Source organism: Papio anubis, chromosome 12 (assembly GCF_008728515.1).
Source record: "Papio anubis isolate 15944 chromosome 12, Panubis1.0, whole genome shotgun sequence".
Lineage (NCBI taxonomy): Eukaryota > Metazoa > Chordata > Mammalia > Primates > Cercopithecidae > Papio > Papio anubis.
In genome coordinates this window covers 109,926,312-109,954,163 of record NC_044987.1, presented here as the reverse complement: position 1 = coordinate 109,954,163, position 27,852 = coordinate 109,926,312, and the positions used below count along the sequence as shown (strand labels likewise).

Genomic DNA, 27,852 nt, shown 5'->3' with positions numbered 1-27,852 from the left:
TAACTAATTTCAAATAAATTTCATTCATCAAATAAAAAGTGAAAATATTTTAATGATAATGATGGTAATTTTTTATTTGACACTTTTTGTAATGCTGATGTTAAAGTCAAAAAGCATTTCTCTGTAATGGAAAAAATGTCTCCTTTGTCTTCCGACTGGGTGGTCAGAAGTTGGATTTTAGAAAAAATATATTAAATAGGGATTATACTGCCTTCCTTCCTTAAACCTCATAAAGCAATGGAGTAGGTGGGTAAGAAGAAATAGAAGCAATTTCTGGAAACAACTTTGGAATAATGATCATGGAAGTTACAAATATCCAAGAATGCCTAAAGAAATGTATCTGTCCTTCCATACCGACAACACACAAATAGGATTTATAGTTAGGAGAGAAAGGATAGAGTCATCCAAGGTTCTTGTGATTGGTGCCGTGATAGAAGGATTGAGCTTTAGAGACTGGCTCACGTTCTCCCGAGTTTGTGGGTGAAGCTCTGAGTCACTGGAGATTTAAGGTCAAATATTCATGCTCTCAGAATTATTTTCATAAGGAGGTATTCTTGATTCCACAGAATTGGGAGGTGAGGAAATGTCCTAGAAAATAAAACAACATTAATGTCCAAGAACAGGATCATTATCTCCTTCTTCTCCCATCCTTTCCTGTTATCATCATAATCATCAACAATAAAAAATCCATTCATTGATGATTACTGTGCCAGATGCTGTAAAGATTATATACACAGTCCTCACAACAAACATTAGAAGAGAATGAAAATATTATTTTCATCTTACAGTTAATATATCTAAAATTTAGAAAGAATTATTAATTTTCCCTAGGTCCTACAAGTAGAAAGTCACAAGTTATAAGAAAATAATTTCACTTAATTCCAACTGTATAAGAAAGTATGTTCATATATTAAGTACAGTATTTCCTCTTGCATTTTCACATCTAAATTCTTTTCTACCCTTCATTCTACCTCTAAAATTCATAAATCTCTAATTCCAGGAACTCCACAAGTCATTACCACATAAAAGTTTATTTCTAAGAGTCAGAAACAGCTTCAAACCCTACAGGGAGGCTTTGAGACCATGTGGATGATTACTCATTTGAAAAATCTCACCTCCCTTGAATTACAGCAGTTTGCTTTGCACAACATGGCGAAGGTAGAGGTGGTTACGCACAATTCCAGCGAGGTGAGAATCAGCAGTAGAGACACCATGCCCTAGGGGATATGATGCCTTATATCAAACCCAGTGGCAACATCCAGAGGGAAAAAAAATGTCAGCAGGAAACCAGACTACAACATCTCCCTCCCATAAAGTGGAACAAAGTGAACCATAAATTAAAGACACAAACACACATAATACTGTAGAAGAGATAGTATCTCAATCTAAAAGCATGAAAACATTTTCTCTGAAGAGAAAGATGTGTCACATTTCTATGTCAACCCATATGAAGTAGCTACAGGGGGAAGAAGCTGTAGAAACAAAATTCTGACACTATCACTAACATCTTCCAATTTGAATAGTAGTAAACTAAGGAGAGGAGTAGGCAGTTTAGGAAAATGAACAAAAATGACTCTTCCACGATTTCATTAGTAGCACTTCTTAGGGGTTTAGGCATTTACATTATCCCTAGAAACTAAAACACTACGCTGATATAAACACAAAATAAAATTATTGGGCTAGTGATTCTACCATTATTCCTGAGGCACCCAGAAGCAACCAAATAATATATCCCTGGAGGAAAAATACCACCAAATTCACAGAAAAATCAGACTCTGACAAATATAAATTTAGATCATTAAAAATATAATAAAGAAAATGAGAACACAAACTTCCATAAGTAGTGTCTCACTCATAGGTGGGAATTGAACAATGAGAACACTTGTACACAAGGCGGTGAACATCATACACTGGGCCTGTCTTGGGGTGTGGGGATGGGGGAGGGATAGCATTAAGAGAAATACCTAATGTAAATGACGAGTTAATGGGTGCAGCACACCAACACGGCACATGTATACACATGTAAAAAACCTGCACGTTGGGCACATGTACCCTAGAACTTAGAGTATAATAATAATAATAAAAAGAAAACAGGAAGCTTAGCAGTGGGTCTGTAATTAACGGTTCATAGATCATTGGGATGAAATGGATAATTCCAAAGGAAAATATTAACTTCTAAGTAGACCTCGGAAGAGGAAGAATTCTGAAACACAAATTTTTAAAAAATTGGTAAGATTAATAAAAAGCTTTCCTTTGAAAACACCATGTTCATTTCATTCTAAAGTGCAGTCCTTCAAAACTTCAAGTCATTATTTGAACATTCCAGATTGCAGAGAAAGTTGTAAATCTCTCAAGTTTGTTTTATTAAGCAAGGAGCTATGAAATGAAACTTAAAAAAAAATCTCTCTGGGGAGTGTAATAGTAGTAGTCATAGTAATATTAATAATTGTGTAACATGATACGCTAAGCCTTGTTTTAATTGCTTATCATATGTTAACTTATTAAATACTCACATCAATCCTATGAGATGGGTACTATTGTTATCTCATTTCAAAAGTGAGAAAACTCAAGGGATTATCTAATTTGACCTTCATTATAAAGCAAACAGGCGGCAGACCTAAGATTCAAATTATGGGCCGGGCGCGGTGGCTCACGCCCGTAATCCCAGCATTTTGGGAGGCTGAGGCGGGCAGATCCTGAGGTCAGGAGATCAAGACCATCCTGGCTAACACAGTGAAACCCCATTTCTACTAAAAAAATACAAAAAATTAGCCGGGCGAGGTGGCAGGTGCCTCTAGCCCCAGCTACAGGGGAGGCTGAGGCAGGAGAATGGTGTGAACCCAGGAGGCGAAGCTTGCAGTGAGCTGAGATCTGGCCACTGCACTCCAGCCTGGGCGACAGAGCGAGACTCCATCTCAAACAAACAAACAAACAAAATTCAAATTATGGCAGCACGCTACCTGATATATTATTTTTCTGTACATTCTGGATTGTTTGAAATGTTTTATAATTATACACATTTTTCAGAAACATACATTTGATATGGAGCCCATGTAATTGCATAGATCCGGTGACATTGAAGACTGACAACTCTTTAATAACTGGATATTAACTGCTAAATTTATTGAGAGATAAACAATCCCCACTAGTGTAATTGTAGCACTGGCAATGTTCATTCCAAAACTGCTTTGTATCTAAAAAAGAATAAGAATTTTCAATTAATATATGCAGCACATACTTCATTCCTTTGGCAACAAGTCATTGAAACAAACATTAATTGAATATCGTTTACACACCCATTGATATCCTAGATGCCAGGCAAACATCAGTGACCAAAGAAAGATTTTTGTCCCCCACCCTCCATGGAGCTTATATTCTAGCAATAAAAACAAAGAGAAAAGTAAACATACTAATAGGTAAATTACATAATATTTTTGAAAATGATTAAGTACTAGGGGCTAACAGAATGGGATAAGGAGAATCTGGGAATCCAAAGAGAGGAGCGGGGGTTCTTGATATTAAACAGAAATGACACTGGGGAGAGGCATGAAAGAGCTGTGGGTGCCAGCCAAGAGTCTATCTGGGGGAATATCCTTGCAATTAGGGAAACACTCAAAGTCCTGAGGCCAGAATCTTCTAGGGAAGCAAGGGGGCCAAGGGTGTTGGAGGCACGAAGGCAATATTAGGAAATGAAGAAGAAGGAAAGTTAACCGAGAGCCAAAACATGTAGGGCTCTGCAGATCATGAAAAGAACCTTGTTTCTAACTCTAAGAAAAATACAAAGCCAATGAAGGATTTGGAGCAAATAAATGATATACTTGGCTTTATGGTTTCAAGGGATCACTGTTTCCAGCAAGGCAAAGAGAAGTTCAATGATAAAAGCTAGAAGCCCGATTAGGAGAGACAAGGTGGATTGGATGAAATGTCATCAATAGAAAGATGAGAAAAGGTCAAAATCGGATATATTAATAGCTTGAAAGTAGAGCCAGCATTATTTGCTGAAAAGTAGGATTCAGGATTGTGACAGAAAGAAGACTCAGGGTTATTCTAAGGTGTTTGGTCTGGGAATCTAGAAGGATGATGTTCCCATCAACTGACACGAGGAGAAGGTTTGAGGAAGAAGACTGGGAGTTGAGTTTTGGATATTTACATGCCAGTCTGATGATCAGGGGAGACATCTGGGCTGGAAATACTTATTTCAGAGTTGTGGGCATATAGATGTTATATGAAGTCATAAGGATGTGTAAGATCACAGAAGAAGTACATATAGATTGAGAAGAGTAGGTGGCAAAGAATTCAGCTCTGGGGACCAGAACATTAAAAGGTCAGAGAGGAGGAGAGGAACCAGGAAAGGAGACTGAGATGGAAAAACCAAAAGATGGGAGGAAAACCAGCCAAGCAATGTATGCTGGAAGCCAAGTGAGGAAATTCCTGAAAGGAGGAGTGGGAGACTAACTATGCTAAATGCTACTCATAGGTTAAGTTAGATGAGGATCAAGAGTTGACCATTGTTTTAGCAGGGTGGAAGTTTTCAGTGGTCTTAAAGACAGCGGTTACAGAAGATAGTAGGGAATAAAATGAAGCCTTACTGAAGTGGGTTTAATTGAAACCGGTAGATAGAAATTAGAGAAAGAACATGATGATTCCTTTGAAGGAGTTTAACTACAGAAAGAAATATGAATGGTGCCTGTCCCTAGCAGAGAGAAATAATGTCAAGGTTTTCTTGTTTTGTTTTGTTTTTATGTTGAGAACAGTAACTGGATGTTTACATGCTGATTAAAGACTGGGCAAGGTAACTCGTGCCTGTAACCCCAGCCTTTTGGGAGGCTGAGGCAGGAGGACTGCTTGAGCCCAGGATTTTGAGACCAGCCTGGGCAACATGGCAAGATCCTGTCTCTACCAAAAAAAAAAAGATAAAAATTAGCCAGGCATGGTGGCAAACACCTGTAGTCCCAGCTATGCAAGAGGCTGAGGTGGGAGGATCACATGAGTCCCAGAAGGTGGAGGCTGTAGTGAGCTATGACCACACCACTGCACTCCCACCTGGGTGACAGAGTGAGACTCTGTCAAAATGTATATATATAGCGAGAGACACAAATTAAATTGATGCACTTGTATGGGGAAAAAAAGAATGGAATCTTATACTCAAGTAGGGAGATCAGCTTTAAAGAAAATCACAAAATTTTCCTATGGTAAGAGGCTAAAAGAAAAAATATATTGGTATAGATCTAGTCCATTAAGTAGTGGAGGTCTGAAAATTATCTTCTAATGGCTTCAGTTTTCTCAGAAGAGACAGAAAAATCATCAGCAGAGAGTACGGATGAGAGAAGCAGGATTGGTGTTTGAGGACAGAATAAAATGGTAAAATAGCTATCCATGGAGGAGGGAAAGTGAATGAATGGAGTAGGAAAGTGGAGTATCAGTGGCTACATGACTCACTAAGAACACATCATAGAGACTTAGCAGTTGTTTAGGAATAGAAGTTTGGACTTTCAGTTGTGAAACTAGTTAGTGGTGGGAGTTCTTACTTCCAAATAAGTAGAATTGGTCAAACGTGACAACACATAAAAATCAGTAAGACTTTTTCTAAACTTCAGGTTCACCAATATTCAGAGCAAGCATCCTAGGAATGCATCCTCACAATGTATGTGATCTTCTGTTTACCTACCATCTGAATACGTTAAGAAAACTAATTTTTCGTGCAGTAAATGATACTCAGTGTCTCAGTTGTATTCATGGACCCCTACTCTCCTACCATTTATGCATAACATATTTCCACTCCTCTGATCATAGAGAAAGCGGAAGTGCTACTTACCCATGTTCTTGTGGGTTTTCTCCCTGCTACAACAGACAAGGTTCCTGAACTACAAAACTGTTTGAAAATAGGAAGTAAAACAGATAAAGGAATATTAAGTCTCAACCATTTTCTTCTTGGCCCTCCCTCAATTAGCAGATATCCAGCAACAGTCATACAAACCTCCTTTTTAAAATTCACATCCTAGGACGCAAAATTGTACTTGATGTTGCTCATTTTATTTATTTATTCATTTATTTTGTCTTTCCATGCAATGAGTTTTATTCATCTTATTTTTTTTTTAATTTTTTTTAATTTCCATACGTTATTGGGGAACAGGTGGTGTTTGGTTACATGGATAAGTTCTTTAGTGGTAATTTGTGAGATTTTGGTGTACCCACCACCCCGACAGTATACACTGCACACAATTTGTAGCCTTTTATCCCTTACCTCCTTCCCACCTTTTCCCCCTGAGTCCCCAAAGTCCATTGTGTCATTCTTATGCCTTTGCATCCTCATAGTTTAGCTCCCACTTATAAGTGAGAACATAAGATGTTTGATTTTCCACTCCTGAGTTACTTCACTTAGGATAATGGCTTACACAAGGATTTCATGACCAAGAACCCAAAAACAAACGAAATAAAATCAAAGATTAATAGCTGGGACCTAATTAAACTAAGGAGCTTTTGCACAGCAAAAGGAACAGTCAGCAGAGTAAACAGACAATCCACAGACTGGGAGACTATCTTCACAATCTATACATATGACAAAGGACTAATATCCAGAATCTGCAGTGAACTCAAACAAATCACCAAAACATAAACAAACAATTCCATCAAAAAATGGGTTAAGGACATGAATAGACAATTCTCAAAAGAAGATATACAAATGACCAACAAACATATCATTCACCTTTAAAAAACTGAACTATCAGGGAAGTAATAATCAAATAATCAAAGCTGAATGAATACATTTTAAAATCACCCCGATTTTTTCTGATTACATGTTGACCCAGATAGTGGAAATGATTCTTCCGATTTTGAGACAGTAATCAGCAGACAAATTTCTTAACTCTCAAGCCAGGACTCTCTGCTGCACCACAAGGCAATTCATCAATACCCATTTTTCATTCAATTTTTAAAGTATCTATAAATGTAGCACATAGATATAAGATAATTTTTAGAACTTCATTTGTACTTGGTAGATGTGATTTCTCTTAATCAGAAAGAGGTTTTGGCTGGGCATCAGGGCTCACGCCTCGCAAATCCAGCATTTTGGAAAGCCAAGCCTGGAGGACCACTTGTGGTCAGGAGTTCCAGACCATCCTGGGAAACATGGTGAAACCCCATATCTACTAAAAATACAAAAACAAAAATTAGCTGGGCATGGTGGTGCATGCCTGTAATCCCAGCCACTCGGGAGACTGAGGCAAGAGAATCACTTGAACTGGGGAGGCAGAGGTTGCAGTGGGCAGAGATCATGCCACTGCACTCCAGCCTGGACAACAGATCAAGACACTGTCTCAAAAAATAAATTAATAAATTAATTTAATTAAAAAATTTAAAAAAAGAGTTCCTTGTTTCTAATTGGTTGTTCAAGAATTGCAAATCAAAACCACAGCCTGCAACCTTCCAATAACCTACAAACAATACTTTTGTCATCAAACACATCTCCAGCAGTGGTATCTAAGAAATAACACACAGCCAGGGGAGTATGAATACTCACAAACAGAGCACCCCAAAATGGGTAGCCTGTGTAGAAGGTGAATAAAAAGAAGTGCCTTTGGAGGTAGAACAGGTATTGCAAGGAACCCAGAAAGACACCGAAAGCCAGAATCATTGCTGCATTCAGGATCTGGATGGCCTGAAAGAAGAAGGGGAAAAAGGCTTAACAGTCATATACTAAAGTGGACACTGAAAATAGACCATTTTAATTTTTCTCAGCAAGGAGATGTCGGTGCTTGAAATGGTTAAAGTGTCAAGCCTAAATTAACAGAACCAGAGCTTATCTGAAAGAGTGTTTTGTCCCACACTATCCGCACCAATTCCAGTGGCAGCCTTTCATCTTCACCTCTCCCCCACATTTCTGTTCATTCTCATGAACTCCTCTCGGAAAGTGGCAGGAGAGTAAAGGAGACATGGCAGGTAAGGTAGACGGAGTCAAAGTCTCTTCCCGGCATGCTTTCGGGCCATAACATGATGAAGGCAGACAGAGGATAAACCATATCGTACTCAGCCTTTCTCTCAACCCATTTTTTTTTTCTTTTTAAAACAGAGTCTCGCTCTGTTGCCAGGCTGGACTGCAGTGGCGCGATATTGGCTCACTGCAAACTTCGCCTCCTGGGTTCAAGTAATTCTCGTGCCTCAGCCTCCCGAGTAGCTGGGATTACAGGCACCTGCCACCACACCCAGCTAATTTTTGTGTTTTTAGTAAAGAAGCAGTTTCACCGTGTTGGCCAAGATGGTCTCCATCTCCTGACCTCGTCCTGACCCTCCCACCTTGGCCTCCCAAAGTGCTGGGATTACAGGTATGAGCCACTGTGCCTGGCCTCTCAACCCAATTTTTAAATTTCAAATATAAAATATAAGCCTCATAGAGCTCAGGCTCCTAAAATGACTGGTCAAAAGGCAGAAAACCAAAAATGAAGGGTCTTGGAATGCTCTCCAAGGCTTGATGTTTTCTACCATTAAAGAATGCCTCTGCATTTCTGCTCCCCAGACCTGTAATAAGTCCCTGTCTTTTCTCCAATTCTTCATTAACTCAGTTATAAATAACTCAGAATTTCCTCCTTCTCAGCATAAGCAAGGTTTTCCTCATGATACAGTTGGCTCTTGAACAACATTGGGGTTTGGAATGCCCACACCCTTCGTGGTTGAAAATCCACATATAACTTTTGACTTCCCAAAAACTTAACTACTAATAGCCTACTGTTGACCAGAAGCCTTACTATTAACATAAACAGTCGATTATCACCTATTTTGCATGTGACATGTTATATACAATAAGCTAGAGAAACTAAAAACGTTATTAAGGAAATCATAAGAAAGAGAAAATGTATTTACTATTCATTAAGTGGAAGTAGATTATTATAAAAGTCTTCATTCTCATCCTCTTCATGTTGAATAGACTGAGGAAGGAGAGGGAGAGTAGCAGTTGTTCTTGCTGTCTCGGGATGGCAAACAGAGGTGGAAGAAATCCACGTGTAAGGGAATCCTCACAGTTCAAACACACATTGTTCACAGGTCAACTGTATTTATTTTCTTCCCTCTTAAATCAATGTTTAAACTAAGGCTGACTTACCCCAAGAACTTGTAATTTTCCTTTCTGATAATCTTGTGATCCATCAATGGGCCGGTAGACAGAATTATTCAGCTGGTCTGGTCCCGCCTCCCTGCCTGGGGTACCATGGGCAGAGGTTGACCCCAGTTCTGCATTATCGACTACGTGGGAGGCCATTGGGGGTTGTTTATCGCTGTAATAGAAAAGAAATCCAAAGGCTTCATGCTTTCCCTTTTTCCACTAGCTACTAAAATTTTGAGTGTTCCAGAAGGGTTCAATTCTGTCCATACGTTAAGATGACTCTCCACAAATGGGACACCAGGGCAGTGTAACAGAGTTTGTACAATATTCAATGCTGTCTTGCCTTGGAGTAGTAGACCTCAACGGGTCATTGTAGTAGGCCTTGGTACTTCACTCAACTTTGGAATGGTAAAGAGCAATTTCTTTCTCATTTTGCATGTACTAATATATAGTCCCTGCCTTTCTTCAAATCAGCCGAGGGTAACCAGACATGTGGTTCCTCTGAGCAGTGGTCTCTTTATAAGAATAACGGCTTTAGCCAGATTCCAGTAATAATAGTAGGTGTCATTTATTTAGTACTTATTACTATATGCCAGGGACTGTCTAGATGCTGTGAATGTATTAATATATTTAATCCTGTTATAATATTATTATTATTATTCCCATTTCACAGATGAAAAAAAATTGAGGTATAGAGAGATTGAGAAACTTACCCAAACTCATATAGCTTATAAATCATTTCAGATTCTACTAAAAACATTCTACTCTGAGGTCCAATATTTTTCAAATCATTACATTATATAGCACTATATAGAAGATATCTTTCTGAGTATCAACATAGCATGATAGAGTTTAAGCACTATGGAAGATCCAAATTCAAATCCAGATTTCATCATTTACTAGTTGCATGGCCTTATAGTGGGAACCTCAGTTTTCACTTCTGTAAAAATGGGAGTAATTTTAATTTGATATTAACATTGGAAGAGTTGACTTTGATAATGTACGGGATTCTTAACCTATGAACAGATGGTATCAACTTTTAACTTATACTCTGCCTTCTGACAAAAAGGACTTCAAGTTTGTATATAAGAGTCACAAAACAACCACCTCAATCATTACAGCTAAAAAATATGTATCACTAAAGTATACACATAATGCTTACTTTGGGCTTCTGAATGTTGGGCAATGTAACTTCCTAATTCATAGTACCCTCCAAGATGAAATAGTTGCAAAATGCTTATATGCTTTTGTAAGTGATGAGGGACATGGCATGAGATGAACCATAAACACATGAAATGATGCTGTATTCTGCCAAAACTATTGATTGGGTTAAGAATAAGATAGTAATATAAATCATTCTACCATAAAGACACATGCACGTGAATGTTCATTGCAGCACTATTCACAATAGCAAAGACATAGAATCAACCTAAATGTCCATCAGTTGTAGACTGGATGAAGAAAGCGTGGTACATACACACCATGGAATACTATGCAGCCATAAAAAGGAATGAGATCATGTCTTTTGCAGGAACATGGATGAAGGTGGAAGCCATTATCCTTAGAAAGCTAATGCAGGAACAGAAAACCAAATACCACATATTCTCACTTATAAGTGGGAGCTAAATGATAAGAACAAATGGACACGTAGAGGGGAACACACACTGGAGATTATCAGAGAGAGGAGGGAGGAGATCAGGAAAAATAACTATTGGGTACTAGGCTTAGTACCTGGGTGACAATCTGCACAACACAGCTCTGTGGCACGAACTTACCTATATAATGAACTTGCACATGTATCCCTAACCTAAAATAAAAGCTTTTAATTAAAAAAAGAAAGTAAAGAATTGTATCTTAATTTCTACTTTTTGTTATAAACTATATACCAGATTCATTTTTCTAGTAACTTAATTTTTTTGTTAAACTAAGTACATGCCACTTCCAGGATGTTTACCTTTCTGATACTCTGTTCGGGGGGCATGTATGACCCTCATTTAAGTGTGATGACAGATTTACTAAGCACTGACTTAAAGTGAGAGTCAGGTCATGTTTTATTATTACACTGGGAATTGCTATAAAAGTTCATAAAAGTTCCCTACCAATACTGATAAAACATTTATTATAAATGTCATAAAATTTTCCTACCAATACTCCTCATCAAAGTTTCCTACCAATATTGATTTTCATGCTAAGATTAAATTACATTCTCTATGTATTTAAATATGGATAAATGTGAAATGACAAGGAGCCCTTAACCTCCCATGTTCAACACTGCACAGAACCCAAGAGCGAGGGAAGATCAATAAAGCTTAAAGCAAACTCTATATGAATGAGTTTCTAATGTAATTATCTGCAAGAAGTATAAATAAGAATAGCCAAAAAGCCAAGACTTCAAATTTATCCACCTGGAAATTTGTATGTATTTTGGATTAAATATCTAATGAACTAAGATGCATGCAATATGGAGAGTGTTGCTGCCTTATGACCAGATAATCTCTCTCCTGTGTCTCCTGCCTCACCCCTCACCGCTCCCTATCTCAAAATTCCATCCAGCCTTGTTTTATTGATTTGTCTTCCTTCAGAAGTTCCAAGTCCACAAATGTCTTCAATCCTCTGTGCTATCCCACTATTCCTGAAAGACAAGTCCCCTCAAGCTTCACCTGGATAATTTCTGCTCTCCTTCCAGACTGATTTTTTTTTTTTTTTTTTTTTTTTGGTTTTTTCGCCGGGGTTTGGGTGTGGTGCCCGGATCTCAGCTCACTGCACGCTCCGCCCCCCGCGTTTACGCCATTCTCCTGCCTCAGCCTCCCGAGTAGCTGGGACTACAGGCGCCCGCCGCCTCGCCCGGCTAGTTTTTTGTATTTTTTAGTAGAGACGGGGTTTCACCGTGTTCGCCAGGATGGTCTCGATCTCCTGACCTCGTGATCCGCCCGTCTCGGCCTCCCAAAGTGCTGGGATTACAGGCTTGAGCCACCGCGCCCGGCCCTGATTTTTTTTTTTGCGATGGAGTCTTGCTCTGTCTCCCAGGCTGGAGTGCAGCGGCCCAATCTTGGCTCACTGCAGCTTCTGCCTCCCAGGTTCAAGCTATTATCCTGCCTCAGCCTCCCAAGTAGCTGGGATTACAGGTGTGCACCACCACACCCAGCTAATTTTTGTACTTTTGGTAGAGATGGGGTTTTACCATGTTGGCCAGGCTGGTCTTGAACTCCTGACCTCAGGTGATCCTCCCACCTCGGCCTCCCAAAGTGCTGGGATTACAGGCATGAGTCACTGCGCTCGGCCCTTCCAGACTGATTTTCAGCCCACATGTCATACTTTCAGGACATTGTTTTTAGTCCTGGCCAAGTCTGGAAGAAGCATGCACCCCTTTTGTTTGCTCTCAGAATTTCCTCAACTTTCCTTCTCATACCACTTAATCAGCCTGAGCGTTAATTGCCTGGATACTTACCTGTTACCTTGTTGTCTACTCATCACTGCAACTCCAGTGCCTAGCTCAGAATCATCAGATGGCAAGCAGTTAACACATGTTCAATCAGTAACCAGACTTTCGGTCCAGTCCCAGGTAGCCATCCTGATAAATGATAATGGAAAATACCTCTGCAAGCACTGGAGCCTCTCATCCCAAGAAACTCCAAGAGCGTTTCTGAAGGGACCAAATATCTAACCAAATTATTTAACTTGATTTGTTTCAAATAATCAAAATAATCAGGGAGAATTTTCAGCCTTCAGGTGAAACAAGCTATGTTTTCTAAAATTTGGTGAAATCAGTTATCTATTTGTTAAAAAAAAAAAAATCAGAGAAATGGTCCAGGTGCAGTGGCTCACGCCTGTAATCCCAGCACTTTTGGGAGGCCGAGGCTGGAGGATCACGCAGTCAGGAGGATCATGAGGTCGGGAGATTGAGATCATCCTGGCTAACATGGTGAAACCCTGTCTCTACTAAAAACACAAAAAATTAGCCAGTTGTGACAGCACGTGCCTGTAATCCAGCTACTCAGGAGGCTGAGGCAGGAGAATTGTTTAAACCTGTGAGGCAGAGGTTGCAGTGAGCTGAGATGGCACCACTGCACTCCAGCCTGGGCAACAGAGCAAGGTTCTGTCACCAAAAAAAAAAAAAAAAAAAAAAAAAAAAAAAATCAGAGAAATGTAGATTTTCTAGGAAACTACCAGTTAAGTTCAGCTCTCCAGCTCTTAGTATATGGCAGACATTTGTTCTAGGGCTTTACTCATGTTTACTAATTTAGTTCTCACAACAGCAGATGAATGGGTACTACTGTTAAGATCCTTTCCATCTAACAGACGAAGAAGCTGAGGAACAAAGAAGTTAAGTAGCTTTCCCAAGCCCACACAGCCAGCAATTTGAGAAGCTAAAAATCAGAACCTGGCAATCCACCTCGAGTTATCATTACACTCTACTGTCCCCTGAGCTATGCTAAAATGCACTTTGCAGACCCCATACTTCAGGCATATCCAGACCACCCCTCATTGTCAGAGCTGGCAGACAAACTCAGGTGCAGCCAGTGGGATTAATGTATCTAAGAGGTGTGTGTGCCTGTGTGTATATCCATACCCACATTTTCCCAAAGAAATTGCTGTATTATTATGTCTAACACTTTCTATCATGGCCCCAAAGGAATCATCACATCCTAAAGAGAAGCCATGCTCACAGTTAAATGTTCCAAACCTCAGCACAGCAACCAACCAGAGACCTTTGCAGATATCCCCAGTAGTCCACTGGGAGGCATTTTAACAAAAGATGCGAAAGAAAGGGGAATGTCTATGGAGAGGGAATCTATACCTTGGAGGCTTCAGGCTTTGGCAGACTGCTTTCCTCCCAAGTCCAGTTTGTCGCAAGTAGAAGACACTCAGAAAAGATCGCTACAGCATCTTTTCCCGATAACGGAAGCCTCCACAGACTTAACGTTATCTTTACCTTATGCAACACTTTAGAGGACTCGGTGAAAATGTTTTGCGGCCTGACTGACCAGTGTGCTAATCACATCTGCATCTGGGGCCTCGCTGATCCATTGCGTTTCCCAAGGGCTTAGTGATGATTAGGAAACTGGCGTGAGAGGTAACTGTCTTCCGGCTTTCAGATGTTGCTTAACACCTTGTTGGAACAGGAAATACAAGCAACAAATATGGGTTACAAGTGGGAAGAGGTTGTGGGATGGAGGTAGAACAGAGCTAGTTGCATAGCAAGAAGAGATAAAGTCACACCGTCAGAGAAGCATCTGGAGGAGGGAGGTGGTCACCCTGGTACTTCTTTTACATGATGTGCCAGCAACAGTGCTATGTACCTTATATGCATGATGACATTCAATTCTCACATGCTTAGAGAGGTTACTTTGCCAATATCACAGATATAATAATAATGCTAATTATTATTTAAATGTATTAAATGATTACTACGTACAGGTCACTGTTCTAAATGCTTTACATATGTTAATTCATTTCATCCTCACAATAACCCAGGACCCAGGTATTACTATTAACCCAATGTTATGGTAGAGAAAACTATGGTATAGAAATGTTACCCAGCTTTCCTAAAATTTAACTGGAAAAGCCCTGTGCAAAATCTCTCTTTTGTACAGTGGTGAAGCCCGAAGTGTGCCAGTTATCCTAATATGATTGTTAAAACCCCTCCTTTCAGTTTCTTTTTGGTTTTTTGTTGTTTGTTTGTTTGTTGAGATGGTGTCTCTCTCTGTCGCGCAGGCTGGAGTGCAATGGTGCGATTTTGGCTTACTGCAACCTCCGCCTCCTGCAAGCAATTCTACTGTTCCCACCTCCCGAATAGCTGTAACTACAGGCATGCGCCACCACACCCAGCTAATTTTTGTATTTTTAGTAGAGACAGGGTTTCACCATATTGGTCAGGCTGGTCTCGAACTCCTGACCTCAGGTGATCCACCCACCTCAGCCTCCCAAAGTGCTGGGATTACAGGCGTGAGCCATCGCGCCCGGCCTCCTTTCAGCTTCAGAAGTGGCCAGATTATACACTTATCCTAAATAAATGTTCTAAAATAGGTGATAGAAAGATCAGAGCCAAGTGACAGGGAGTAAGGAAGTAGGTAACGTGAAGATTCAAACCACAATCCTTATGAAGGTCACAGGGCCAGGCCTGAGAGAAAGGCCCAGAATGAGGGCACAGCCCCTGATCCATGCCCCAGGGGAGTCTGGGAGACAGAGAGGAATGTTCACAGCAAGGAAAGCGAGGTCCTAGTCCTACAAACAGGAGCATTAGTGGGGACCTGATCACAGGAAAGAGAAAGAGGGCCAGACACCAAGACCAAAGCATAGTGTGTGGGGCAGAGATTGTGAATATGAAATGAGCGGGGGCCCAGCTGCTGGAAAATGTCTGCACAGGCGCTCTGCTGGGAGAGCTGGCACCTGAGCCCTAGGGCAGCGGCTCTCCAGCGTCTACGTTTAGGAGCGAAGGAAGGGACTGAGGAAAGAGAAGACGGAGGCAGAAGTCAGAAGGAAATAGCCAAAAGGAAGGTGGTAAAAATAAGATCCTTCCCTCCCCGTTTTAGCCAGAACCATTGCAAATGGAATACTGAAGAAGAAAGAGATAACAAGAAAATGCCTTCAGTGAAGAAGAGAAAGAAATCTGAAGAAGGAAACAGTGGATGCTTTCAACGTGCTCGTTTTGAATTTAGAGCTATAGAAAAAGCCATGAAAGGAAGTCACTTAAACTCTAAGACTGCAGTTCTCCCATTTGTAAATTGAAGACCATAGTTTCCACTTTGGGGTAGAAAGTTCGAATGACAGAATCCATGTAAAGGTCTCAGGAACTAAGATCTTCACATGAGTTCAAAATAAGCAATAAAAATGATTGGAGTCTTTCTTCAGTTCCTTAGAGAGAGGATGATTGTTGAGAAACCACTTTCAAAGGAAGAGTCACAAATAAAAATTTAATATACTTACCATGGGCAACATGATGTTTTGACACGTGTGTATTTGTGGAGTCATTACCACAAAGCAGATAATTAATCTACCCATCAGATCACATAGTCATCTTTTTTTTTTTTTTTTTTGGGGTGGTGGAGAGAACATTTAAGGTCTCCTAACAAACTTTAAGTACGCAAAAAGATCCCTAGAATGTGTTTATCTGATTGTACCTCATTGAAGCGGAGGGGAGAAAAAGGTAAAATAAATACCTAAAAACTATTTTTATTTTTATTATTATTTTTTGAGACAGAGTCTCACTCTGTCACCAGGCTGGAGCGCAGTAGCACAATCTCAGCTCACTGCAACCTCCACCCCTGGGTTCAAGCAATTCTCCTGCCTCAGCCTCCCAAGTAGCTGGGACTACCGGCGCACACCACAACGCCCGGCTAATTTTTGTGTTTTCAGTAGAGATGGGGTTTCACCAGGTTGGCCAGGATGGTCTTGATCTCCTGACCTCATGATCCGCCTGCCTTGGCCTCCCAAACTGCTGGGATTACAGGCATGAGCCACTGCGCCCGGCCTGGCTTAATTCTTAAATGTTTATGTGAATTTAAGACGAATTACTTCCTCTTTCTGAGCATCGCCTACAAAATGAAATGGCAGGATTTTATCCTTTTTAAAGGCTGAATAGTATTCCTTGTGTATGTACACCACATTTTGTTTGTTGATGGATGCTGGGGCTGACTCCATATCTTGGCCATTGTGAGGAGTGCTGCAGTGGACATGGGAGTACAGATTGTTCTTTGACATACTGATTTCATTTCCTTTAGATATATACCCAATAATGGGATTGCCGGAGCATACTGTAGTTCTATTTTTAATTTTTTGAGAAACCTCCATAAAGTTTTCCATAGCAGTTGTACTAACTTACATTCCCACCAGTAGTATGTAAGGATGCCTTTTTTTCTACATCCTTGCCAACACTTATCTTTTGATTTTTTGATAGTAGCCATTCTGACTAGAGTGAAGTACCACATGACCTCACTCATAGGTAGAAATAAGTAGAATAGTGGTTACCAGAAGATGAGGAGGGGCGGGAATGGGAGGGGAGGAGGAGGGATGCTGAGGGATGCTGAGGGATGCTGAGGGATGGGTCAACAAAGCTAGAGTTAGGAGGAATAAGTTCTGGTGTTTTATTGCATAGTAGGATGATGAAAATTAAAAATAATTGTATTATATATTTCAAAATGGCTAGAAGAGAGGATTTTGAATGTTCTCACTAAAAGAAATAATGTTTAAGGCGACAGATATGCTAAGTACTCATTACGTGATTTATACATGTATTGAAACATCACATTGTAGCAGATAGATACAAGTATGTGTAAATCATAATTTGTTAAAAAAAAAAAAGAGAAGAAAACGAAGAGAAGAGGTTTTAGAGCCACCCTTCTAAAATACAGCCACATCATCACTCTTTATCTTGCACATATGTATTACCTCACACTCAATAATTTACTTTGTTTTTAGCAAACATTCACCTGCCCAATATTCTCTCAAATCGGTTTATATAAAATAATTTTATATCCATGTTCAAGAGAAACACTATTGCTCAATTTTAAGTTTTATTGAGAGTTGTGTAACTGCTTGAATAGCAATTGTTTCCTAGAGAACTAAAGTTCAGCAACTTAGGAAGATTCCAAGCAGTAGAGTATAGTGGCTAATGTACAAAGAGAGAGTATAGAGACAGATCTAGAGGCAGATTGCCCGATTTTAAATCTTGAACCAACACCAACAAGTTGTATGATTCAGGCAAATGATTTAACCTCTGTTTGTTTGCTTATCTGTAAAACTGGGGTAATAGTGATATCTTTCTCTCTTTAAGAAGATTAAATAATTTATCGCAATGTACTTGTACCATATTCTGACACTTAGGAAGTCCCATAGAAGTATTACCTCTTAGCTGCATATTAACTGCCAAAGACAGATGTTCACTATGACAGGTTCAAATTCTTTATTTGACAAGTAAACAGCTATAGGCAGCATTTTATTCAAAATGGAATAGTATCACTTTAAGTAAAAATAATAATAACCAATATCTTGGTAAAATTTGCTTCCAGGAGGATGTAGCATCCAAAACATACATTCAACAAACTATTGAATAGCCAACGGCACAGTTCAGTTTTCACCCTTGATATAAGAAATCTACCAAAATTAGAAGTATTTTTGGATATATTACACATATAGACTCCCTGTTTAAAGAAAGGAAGCTGTATAAAGTAAGTGTTAATAAATAATCATTTAATGAATGCTTTTAGGTGGCAGGATAACTCTTTGCTTAACCAACTCAACCAATCATTTTGAGTGTGGAAGAAACATTCTGAGGAAAAAGGAAAACCTAACATCAAATTTCAGTTAAGGGAGTGGCTATTTGAGCTCTAGAAAATAAATTGAATTTACTTCTGGAATAATCTAAATAGGTAGTCACATTGCATTATTGTTAGGATTCAACTTTACTGATTAATAGGAAAGCCTACATGAATTAAAATATCTGCACATAAAAGGGTTTTGCCTTTCATGAGAGTTAATATGTTAAATTTTACACTATGCTCAAAGTTTTGCCTCCTGCACATTTAAATGTCTCTCTCTATTCTTTATTCTTCCTGAAAAATATTAGAACATATTTATTGGAGGTTCACATCAATTAGATCAAGTCATTGTCATTGAAGACATATTTCTGAATCTTCTACACAGAACAGAAAAAAACTTAAATGTATAATATGAATTACCTAATAATGTTAAATTAATAAGCCATATCCCTACTGAATACAAATATTTAGAAATACACATTCACTAATCAACTAATCAGGACCTTTACTGAAGTAGGGTTTTTAGAAACCAGAGACTTAAGAAGAGATATACACCAACTATATTTTTGCTATGAAAAAACAAAACTGTTTTCCTGCAAAATACATAATACCAGCTTCAAGTTTCCATTTCTCGTTTAGCTCAGAGCAAGTTTGACTAGAAGATAATAATCCTAACTCTTCTGCTGTTGTCTGAAAGTCAGCAATAAAAGGACTAGGATCCAATTTTATTTCATTCTCAGTAGAAACTGGTGTAAGCCACACTGATTTCCTAAAGAAAAGGGAAACAGAAAGCAGATAGTGTTGGCACACTTGGGATCAAGTCAGTTTTACCGCTGTTTAATATCATGATCATTTTCAGAATAGTCATTCAGGAGTGTGGCATAGAGCCAGCATACTACGCCTTCTAGATCCTCGTGGACTCTTGGTATAGGATTTGAACAGATAGACTTACAAAAGAGCTAATTCCAGATAGTCTCCCCATGATTTCTGCATCAAACATGGAGTGCAAAGATGAATGGTCTTAGATAACTTGTGATGCTTGCATTAGAAGAGTGCCAATGTACCCAGCAAAACGGACTCAGCCAAATGGGTCCTAAGAACAGTAAGTAAAAGCCACCAAAGGCTTAATCTGACCCACTGTGGTAGTGGCAAAGTTCTATATGTCAAAGTGAGTAAGTGAATATGAGAGAGAGAGAGACGACAACATCAAAATTCACGCACCCAAAACCCAAACAGACAACTTTGTTGGCCAAGTCTTCATTTTTTTAAGGAAAGTAGGTTTCAAGCAACATAGTATTTTACTATCAAAATAGGAATATCTATTTATCATTATTACTCTGGTAGCCTACAGAGGCAGTAGTTCTGGGGCATTAGATCAGAACTCTGTGTTGCTCCAAGCATTGGGTAGTTACAGAATTGAAAACATATGTATGTGTGTGAAAGATAGACAGAGACAAAGAGACGGAGACGGAGAGAGCAGGAAGACAGGCAGAGACAGAGACAGGCAGAGAGACAGACAGACAGAGGCAGAGCAAGAGAGACAGAGGCAGAGCGAGACAGACAGAGACAGGCAGAGAGAGGCAGAGCGAGAGAGACAGAGGCAGAGTGAGAGAGACAGAGGCAGAGCGAGAGAGAGAGCGAGAGAGAGGCAGAGCGAGAGAGAGAGCGAGAGAGAGGCAGAGCGAGAGAGAGATCGAGAGACAGAGAGACAGACCAGAGAGACAGGAACAGACCAGAGAGACAGAGACAGAGACAGAGAGAGAGAGAGAGACAGAGAATCAAGGGGTAGTTTCTATTTAGAGTTCAACTACTTTCTAGAATATCACTAAAACCCTCAGCCTTTATGAAAATAAGTTAAAGGGACGAGTAAAAGTATTAACAATGTGAATGGACTTAATGCCATTTACATCCTATTCACGTGTGTGTATTCCTCCTCTGTTACTCCAAATATCTTCTGAACTGAATAGGACTGAACTGTACACTTAAAATGTATTTTATATTATGTATGTTGTACCAAACTTAAAAAAAAATTCTGCCTCCCCCTGAAAAAAAGTACTATAATCACATTAAAAGACATTGCACATTGGCTGAGCTCTAAAATTCTTACTGTGATGTCAACTATTTCCATATATTAAGCAAGGATAAAATTTGTCCTGTGGTTTGAGATAGTTTCCAAGATTCATCACTCAGATTTATAAAACGTAAATATTTCAATGGCATGGTTAAAAAACAAAAGTGTATCAGGATACCTTCCCACTTAGTCTCAAAGTTCACACGAAGCTCTTAGGATTCAATATCTCAGTTCCACAAAATTGCAAGCAAAGTACATTTAATGATTAAGCTGATAAGCCCTTCCTTCATGAATTCTCCATGAGTTAGCATCAAATGAAGGATTGGTTTTCTTACGTTTTTAGCCACTTACTCTTACAAGATGAAATTGAGCAATAAAATATATCAGAAAAAAATATTATAAAGGACAAAACATTGAAAGATAGTATCAATGCTTAATTGTATCACTTACTAAAGGTGACTGAGTATTTAATGACTCTGCTTTGTAGTTATTATAAAATGACCTAGTTACACTAGATTGTCTGTTAGGACCATTATAAATCTCTATGTTTTTATTCTAAAATAAACATTGCATTTAAAATATGAAAACATTTTAAAGTATTCATTAAAATATTTGTGTAAATACTAATTTGGGCTCTGTTTACAATTATGGGTGAATAGGGCCGGGCGCGGTGGCTCAAGCCTGTAATCCCAGCACTTTGGGAGGCCGAGGCGGGTGGATCACGAGGTCAGGAGATCGAGACCATCCTGGCTAACATGGTGAAACCCCGTCTCTACTAAAAATACAAAAAACTAGCCGGGCGTGGTGGCGGGCGCCTGTAGTCCCAGCTACTCGGAGGCTGAGGCGGGAGAATGGCGTGAACCCGGGAGGTGGAGCTTGCAGTGAGCCGAGATTGCGCCACTGCACTCCAGCCTGGGCGACAGAGCGAGACTCCGTCTCAAAAAAAAAAAAAAAAAAAAAAAAAAAACAATTATGGGTGAATCGTGTTATATTCTCTAAAATCTATGCTTCTGCAGAAGCTTCTCATAAGCAAAGGTAAAGCTAAAACATTCCAAAGGAAACAGATCTGCTGGACTTACCTAGAGGCAGAACACTCCAGATGGATTTCCTCGGGGTTGTGATCTATATTCCTTGGGGTAAAGTATAGCTCGGTTTGAAAAAGGAGAGTTTCCTCAGAAATGACCTAGGAGAGCACAAAATTTCAGTGGAAGATATTTGGAGTAACAGAGGAGGAATACACACACATGAATAGGATGTAAAAAACATTCACAATCTCAAAAATGGCTAGTGTCATTCTTAGGTATAAATGAAGATCTGACCACTCACTGGGACAGAAGAGGACCATTATCCCGAAGAGTGAATTTAAAATGCCTGGGGACAAAACAGTCTTAATTCATTGCAGCAAATTTAAACTGCCACTTATAGCCATCTTTATGATTCATTAATGAAAAGGTTTCCAACAGTTCTTTTGAGAAAGGTGATTTGTAAGTCAAATAACAGAGTGGTTTAAAGCACAAGCTTTGGAGAGTATTCATCCCGGTTTGGCATCTAAACTACCACCAACAAGGAAAACTTGGTAAAGCACCTTCTGAAGCTCCGAGTTCCTAATTTCTAAAATAAAATACCTTATTCAAAAATGATCATTATCATTGGTCACTGGCCCAAAATATTTGTGTAGTGTGAATATAAATCGTTTAAATTTGGGAATCTATGAGAAGATAATATCCCAGGATAACAACGCAGTTTAGGATTTGTGCCTAGCTGAAGAACAAACAAGAGATTTCATTTCAATGAAAATCCACTATATGTTGACACAAATCCTCATGGAACATGGAGAGATTTCAAATTACCTAACATTGGACATGATAGAGCTTCCCAAGATTGGTGACCTCCCACATTAGAAGAATTAAATAAAATTTAAAGCAGTCTGCTAATATTTAGTAAAATATAGTAGTAGCCTAAAGGCAACTTAGAATCAGTTCACTAGCCAGTCTATAAATCTGTGATCTAAGGTCCTGTGCACACAGAATGACCCAATATTCAGTGAGAAATAATGAGAAATTCCGTTGTCCTCTGCCTATAAATTACTACAATGAGAAGCAAGGATTAGATTTTTAAAAGACAATTTTAATATTAGGCATGAAAGTCTGACAAAACATTTAGTATTTTTACAAACAATCACTGTTCTCACCCTTGTCCTGATGCCACAATCATGAACAAGATATATAAACTCATATACATATGTATGTATCCAATTTGCAGGGCAGCCCATTCCCAGATGTAATTCATCCGCAAATATATACAGATTTCTGCTTTCTGCAAGTGGGATAACTGACACCATCAACCAGTCCAGAGAGCAATTTATTTTCACTGTGGAAAGAACCATATGAAAAGCATCAGAAGTATGTCTATCTTAAGAAAGTGTTCAAAGAATAGTCAATTCTGTCCTTTGTGATAAATAAAAGGCATTTATTTCTCTGGCAAGGGTAACCATGGCTTAAAGGTTTTCTTATAAACATTATTAAGATTATTTTCCAAAATATCTAATTATGTCCCCAAGTAACTAGATTCCAGTAATTTCATGGGGGAGGTGGGAAGATCAACATGCAAGAGTAAGAAAACATAACTGGGCCGGGCACAGTGGCTCATGCCTGTAATCCCAGCACTTTGGGAGGCGGAGGTGGGCAGATCACGAGATCCATTCTGGCTAACACGGTAAAACCCCGTCTCTACTAAAAATACAAAAAAATTAGTCGGGTGTGGTGGCGGGCACCTGTAGTCCCAGCTACTCGGGAGGCTGAGGCAGGAGAATGGCGTGAACCCGGGAGGCGGAGCTTGCAGTGAGCTGAGATCTCACCATTGCACTCCAGGCCTGGGTGACAGAGCGAGACTCCAAAGGAAAAAAAAAAAAAAAAAGCATAACTGTATAGCCCCTTAATTTCTCCTAAATAAGTTATATTCCATGGAGGGTGATCTATTTAGGACAAAACATAGGGGGCAGAAGTGAATTGCAGTGTATTAGAATAAAAGCGATAGCATCCCAGTATACTTTTTGGAAAGAGAAAGAGGAGAAAGGGTGGTTCTAGAACAGTAGAATTCATGTCTAGAGCAGCCAGTACCAGAAACAATCTCAGCCATAAAAGGAAAAAGAGAGAGAAAGCCCTTTATCTGGGATGTTAGCCCCATGCAAGTTTTGTTGTAAAAGCCATCTTTATCCTCTATATTAAAATCGTCAGTAAGTCAATAATAATCATTATTTGCAATAGATTCATTTGGAGGAACTGAGTCTTTTCAGCATTAAGAAGTACATATTTATATTATTAATGAGCAAGTGGCCACAGAGGACTCCACCACCACTGGAGCTTGGAAGTCCCGCCTTTAGAGAGAAATCAACAAGGTAAGACAATGCACATTTCAGAAAAGGAGTAGAGGAGGCAAGTGTTCTTGCCTCATAACCTTTAAATCACGATTCTCTATGTGTTTGAAATACTGTTCTCACATCACCTAGGAAAGGTGATCAGGAAGGTCCTTCCTAAAGGAAAATAAATTCCAGCAGCTAAGATTAAAGATGGATGGAAAGGATAAGTGGACATGGACACAGAAAACCCGTACTTATGATTTCACTGCATTTTTTTCACACTAACCTTAGAAAGTCGAGTTTTGGGGTATTTTTTTTTTTTTTTTTTTCTGAGATGGAGTCTCACTCTGTCGCCCAGGCTGGAGTGCAGTGGTGTGATCTCGGCTCACTGCAAGCTCTGCCTCCCGGGTTCACGCCATTCTCCTGCCTCAGCCTCCCGAGTAGCTGGGACTATAGGTGCCCGCCACCACGCCTGGCTAATTTTTTGTATTTTTAGTAGAGACGGGGTTTCACCGTGTTAGCCAGGATGGTCTCGATCTCCTGACCTCGTGATCCACCCACCTCGGCCTCCCAAACTGCTGGGATTACAGGCGTGAGTCACTGTGCCTGGCCTGTTTGTTTTTGAGATGGAGTTTTGCTTTTTTTTTTTTTTTTTTTGAGAAGGAGTCTCACTCTGTCACCCAGGCTGGAGTGCAGCGGTGTGATCTCAGCTCACTGCAAGCTCTGCCTCCTGGGTTCAAGTGATTCTCCTGCCTGAGCCTCCCGAGTAGCTGGGATTACAGATGCCCACCACCACACCAGGCTACTTTCTGTATTTTTAGTAGAGACAGGATTTCACTATGTTGGCCAGGCTGGTCTCAAACTCCTGACCTCTGGTGATGCACCCGTCCAGGCTTCCCAAAGTGCTAGGATTACAGGTGTGAGCCACCGTGCCTGGCCAGAAACTCGAGTTTTAGTTTGACATTCTCTCAAATAGCTGAGAAAAGCCTGAGAAACACACATAGATACTTTCACTGCAGCAGAATCTTCCTTTGCTCAGGCTTCATGAAAGACAGGGACTAAACACCCTACCCACCCTAGATAGCCAGAATTCATGGTCGCTCTTTCTCTCCATGTGCTGTTCATTTCAATAATTAACTGTTACGTGGTAAGCTGCACTGATCTAGGCATTCTTAAAATTCATCTTAGGTAAAATGGAAAAACATCAGAAGCTATATGTGGTCTTCGCTTCCAAAGGTGTTACAGGCCAAAAGGGTAAGAAATTGACATATCAGTTTCAAAGAAAAACTCCATTTCAAATTTTAAAAAAAGAGAGGTGTCTGCAAAAAGAAACCGTAAAGAACATAAAAAGTAATATTGAAATGCTACTTTACAGATTACATTTAGTCAGGCCTTGGAGCTGGCAAGCATTTGGATTCCAGGCAAAACAGAAAAGATACATTGGAATCAACTTGTAGACAGCAACTGGCTGACTTAGCTTTCTTCTATTAACTTTGCAGAACCGTTGATGAGTTTAACATGAGTGAAGTTCAGAGCAGTCTTTTTAAGGGAACAAAACAGCAATAATATCAGCATCCAGCAAAAACATGAGTCTGGAAGCAGGAAGATCAGCTAAGAGGCAACTGAGTACCTTACAATATGATACAATCAAGCACCAGTAATTCGCAGTGGGTTTGAAACGTTAGACTGAAAGAGAGCCAAGGACTATTCCTGAAGAACCTCTGCAAATGAGTCTCAAGATAGAAGACCAAAACAGAAAGAGACAAATAAAAGTCTGAGAACCGGGACATTGAGGCAGAAAGAGAAAATGTATCCTCCGTATATTGACACAAGTCTACCTGGCCTGAAAGCATTTCTTCTTCTAGCCAGTTAGAATAAGATCGGATTTCTTCAGGGAGTAAAACGCCTGCATGGAAAGCGATCATTATGATTAACTCCTTCAAGGAAGCATTCTCTAAAACTTGTTATTTACCATGGAGGTTCTCAGCACCAGTCCAGATCAAGAGAGCAAGGAGCATCAAGACTTCTAAAGCCATGGAGACCATCTGGGCAGACCTCCACCACAGGACGACTCGGGAAACAAGAAGTGGCGACTGGTTTAAGTGATTTTTATATGGCATCCCATGGCTCAGCTGCCTTCGTTTTCCTCCTTATTTGGGTAGTTCACAGGATGTACTTATCACAGGGTCAACTACCTAAAGGCTGAGACTCTCTTGATTATCCAAACACTGAAGCTCAAAGAGACATATCAAGAAAAAAGTGTTATTTGATAACAGTCTGTACAAGGCCTGCTACAAACATCAGGAGGATGGCATGGCACACAATGCTTCCAGTAAATACTAAATTACAGGAAACTGTTCTTACTAGCTAACGTTCAGGTGTTGTAAGTTTCCATCTAATATGAGAACAGCCTAAATCTTTCATACTTGAAATCAAAAGACTATTTCCTTCATTTCTATGGGTTTGGCTGGAAGAAGCAAAGCAGAAATGAGAAAGTGACTTGACCAGGAACATAAATCCCTAGGAAGAGACAGGCACCCAAAGGAAAGCCAGGTCTATTGGTGTTAGGAAAGTTGACAAATCCATCTGTGTTCTTTCTAAATTAATGTGTTAGTAACTTTAGTCATTTCAAACCTGAGACAAGAGAATATTTTATATGCATATATATACATACATAACTTTATCGGTATAAGAAGTTTATATGTATAATACATTCCAATACTCAAGGAGAATAAAAGTTCCAGCCATAGATTTTTATTGTATTTTTAAAAAAATGTTAGTCATGGCGTGAACGTGACTGTGTGGTTTTAAGGATACTTGAAAATCAAAGGCTAACGGTAAATAAAATTCAAAGAGGCTGAATTAAATGCCTATTATTGTTTTTAGTCATCTCTGAATTATATTTTCAATGTTACAATCTGCTGTCAAATTACTACATACACAGAGCTTCCCTATGTATTTAAGAAGGATTTCCATTTCTGACATGACATTCTCTTGTGGACAGTGAGATTCCCAGAGCTGTGACCCACACAGTGCTCTGCCTCAGGAAAGCCTGGAGTACCCAGTCGCCAACCACCAATGGGGAAAGAGTATTAGAGAAAGAGAAGGGTAAGTCTACATATTATTTTTTCATCTTTTGTTTTTTTAAACATTTTTCTGATGTTGTGAACATTTTCAGGGTCTAAAATTTATTAACTTCATATGCAGCCTTTAAGTCTTGCCTATGTAAAACATCTAATATTGTTTCAAAAGGAATCATTGGCCAGTTTCTTGTATTTAAGTTTGAGAAAGTTAGTTAAACAAGTTAAGGCTCCTATTCATACTCTGTAAAAAGGAGATATATTCTCTGTAAATTTATTGTGAATAAGACATAGCAAATGTAAACAGTCTCACTCAAGTTAATAGTGTACAAAAAATATCTAATATGTGACTATTTCCTCTGTCTTGAAGCACAGTTAGTAACAGGATTTTATGCAATGTTTCAAGGATTACTCAAAGCCGCAGAATGAACAAAGTTCATTTTCCAGAAATTCCAATTTTAATACAGAATTTTACTGTGAAAGAGTAATGGAGTTTAAATATAACTTTAATGTAAAATAGATGGAGATAAAGCAGAGATAAAACAAATATTTTAAAACAATTGATAACTTAGGGAAATGTTGCAACTATAGTACAAAAAACTTTATTTTTCCTGAACCTTTTGAGAGTAGGTTACTGATAAGATGTTCCCTTGACCCTAAATATTTTGAAGTATATTATCCAATAAATAAGGACATTCTTCTACTACAGTGGTTCTCAATAATTGGACCTGAGATGATGGAGGGGTCCATGGGGTCAAATCTATTTTCACAATAACAATAACACATTTTCTTTTTCACAATGTTGACATTTGCACAGGTGTGCAAAAAAAGTGGTGGGAGACGCTGCTGCCTCTTGAGCAGCAATCAAGGTAGTGGCACAATGTGTTGGTTTGTTAGTCATCATTGTAGTCTTCACACACTCACAGTAAAGGGGAAAAGCCAGTTTCACTTAAGTCTTGGAGCAGTAAAAAGTATTTGTTTTATTAAACGCC

At 39.3% G+C, this 27,852-nt stretch overlaps 1 protein-coding gene across 3 annotated transcripts; it reads right to left on the bottom strand.

Annotated features, from left to right (window-relative positions):
* Nucleotides 1-33: 33 nt before the first annotated feature.
* On the bottom strand, nucleotides 34-27,346 carry LOC101015999 (oocyte-secreted protein 2). 3 transcript variants are annotated; one of them, XM_009185952.4, is made up of 9 exons: nucleotides 25,753-27,346; nucleotides 22,614-22,792; nucleotides 21,502-21,605; nucleotides 9,095-9,266; nucleotides 7,520-7,657; nucleotides 5,816-5,872; nucleotides 3,036-3,194; nucleotides 1,116-1,217; nucleotides 34-588 (listed from the first exon to the last, which is right to left on the bottom strand). In XM_009185952.4, the coding sequence occupies exons 1-9, from the start codon at nucleotides 25,898-25,900 to the stop codon at nucleotides 511-513; spliced, it is 1,137 nt and encodes a 378-aa protein (XP_009184216.4). In that variant the 5' UTR covers nucleotides 25,901-27,346; the 3' UTR covers nucleotides 34-510. The 3 variants fall into 3 exon arrangements, with proteins under 3 accessions (XP_009184216.4, XP_003909824.2, XP_003909822.2); XM_003909775.5 differs by lacking the exons at nucleotides 21,502-21,605; nucleotides 22,614-22,792; nucleotides 25,753-27,346 and adding an exon at nucleotides 13,893-15,921; XM_003909773.5 differs by lacking the exons at nucleotides 34-588; nucleotides 1,116-1,217; nucleotides 3,036-3,194; ... (1 more) ...; nucleotides 7,520-7,657; nucleotides 9,095-9,266 and adding an exon at nucleotides 17,973-19,120 and having other exon boundaries at nucleotides 25,753-26,900.
* Nucleotides 27,347-27,852: the final 506 nt, after the last annotated feature.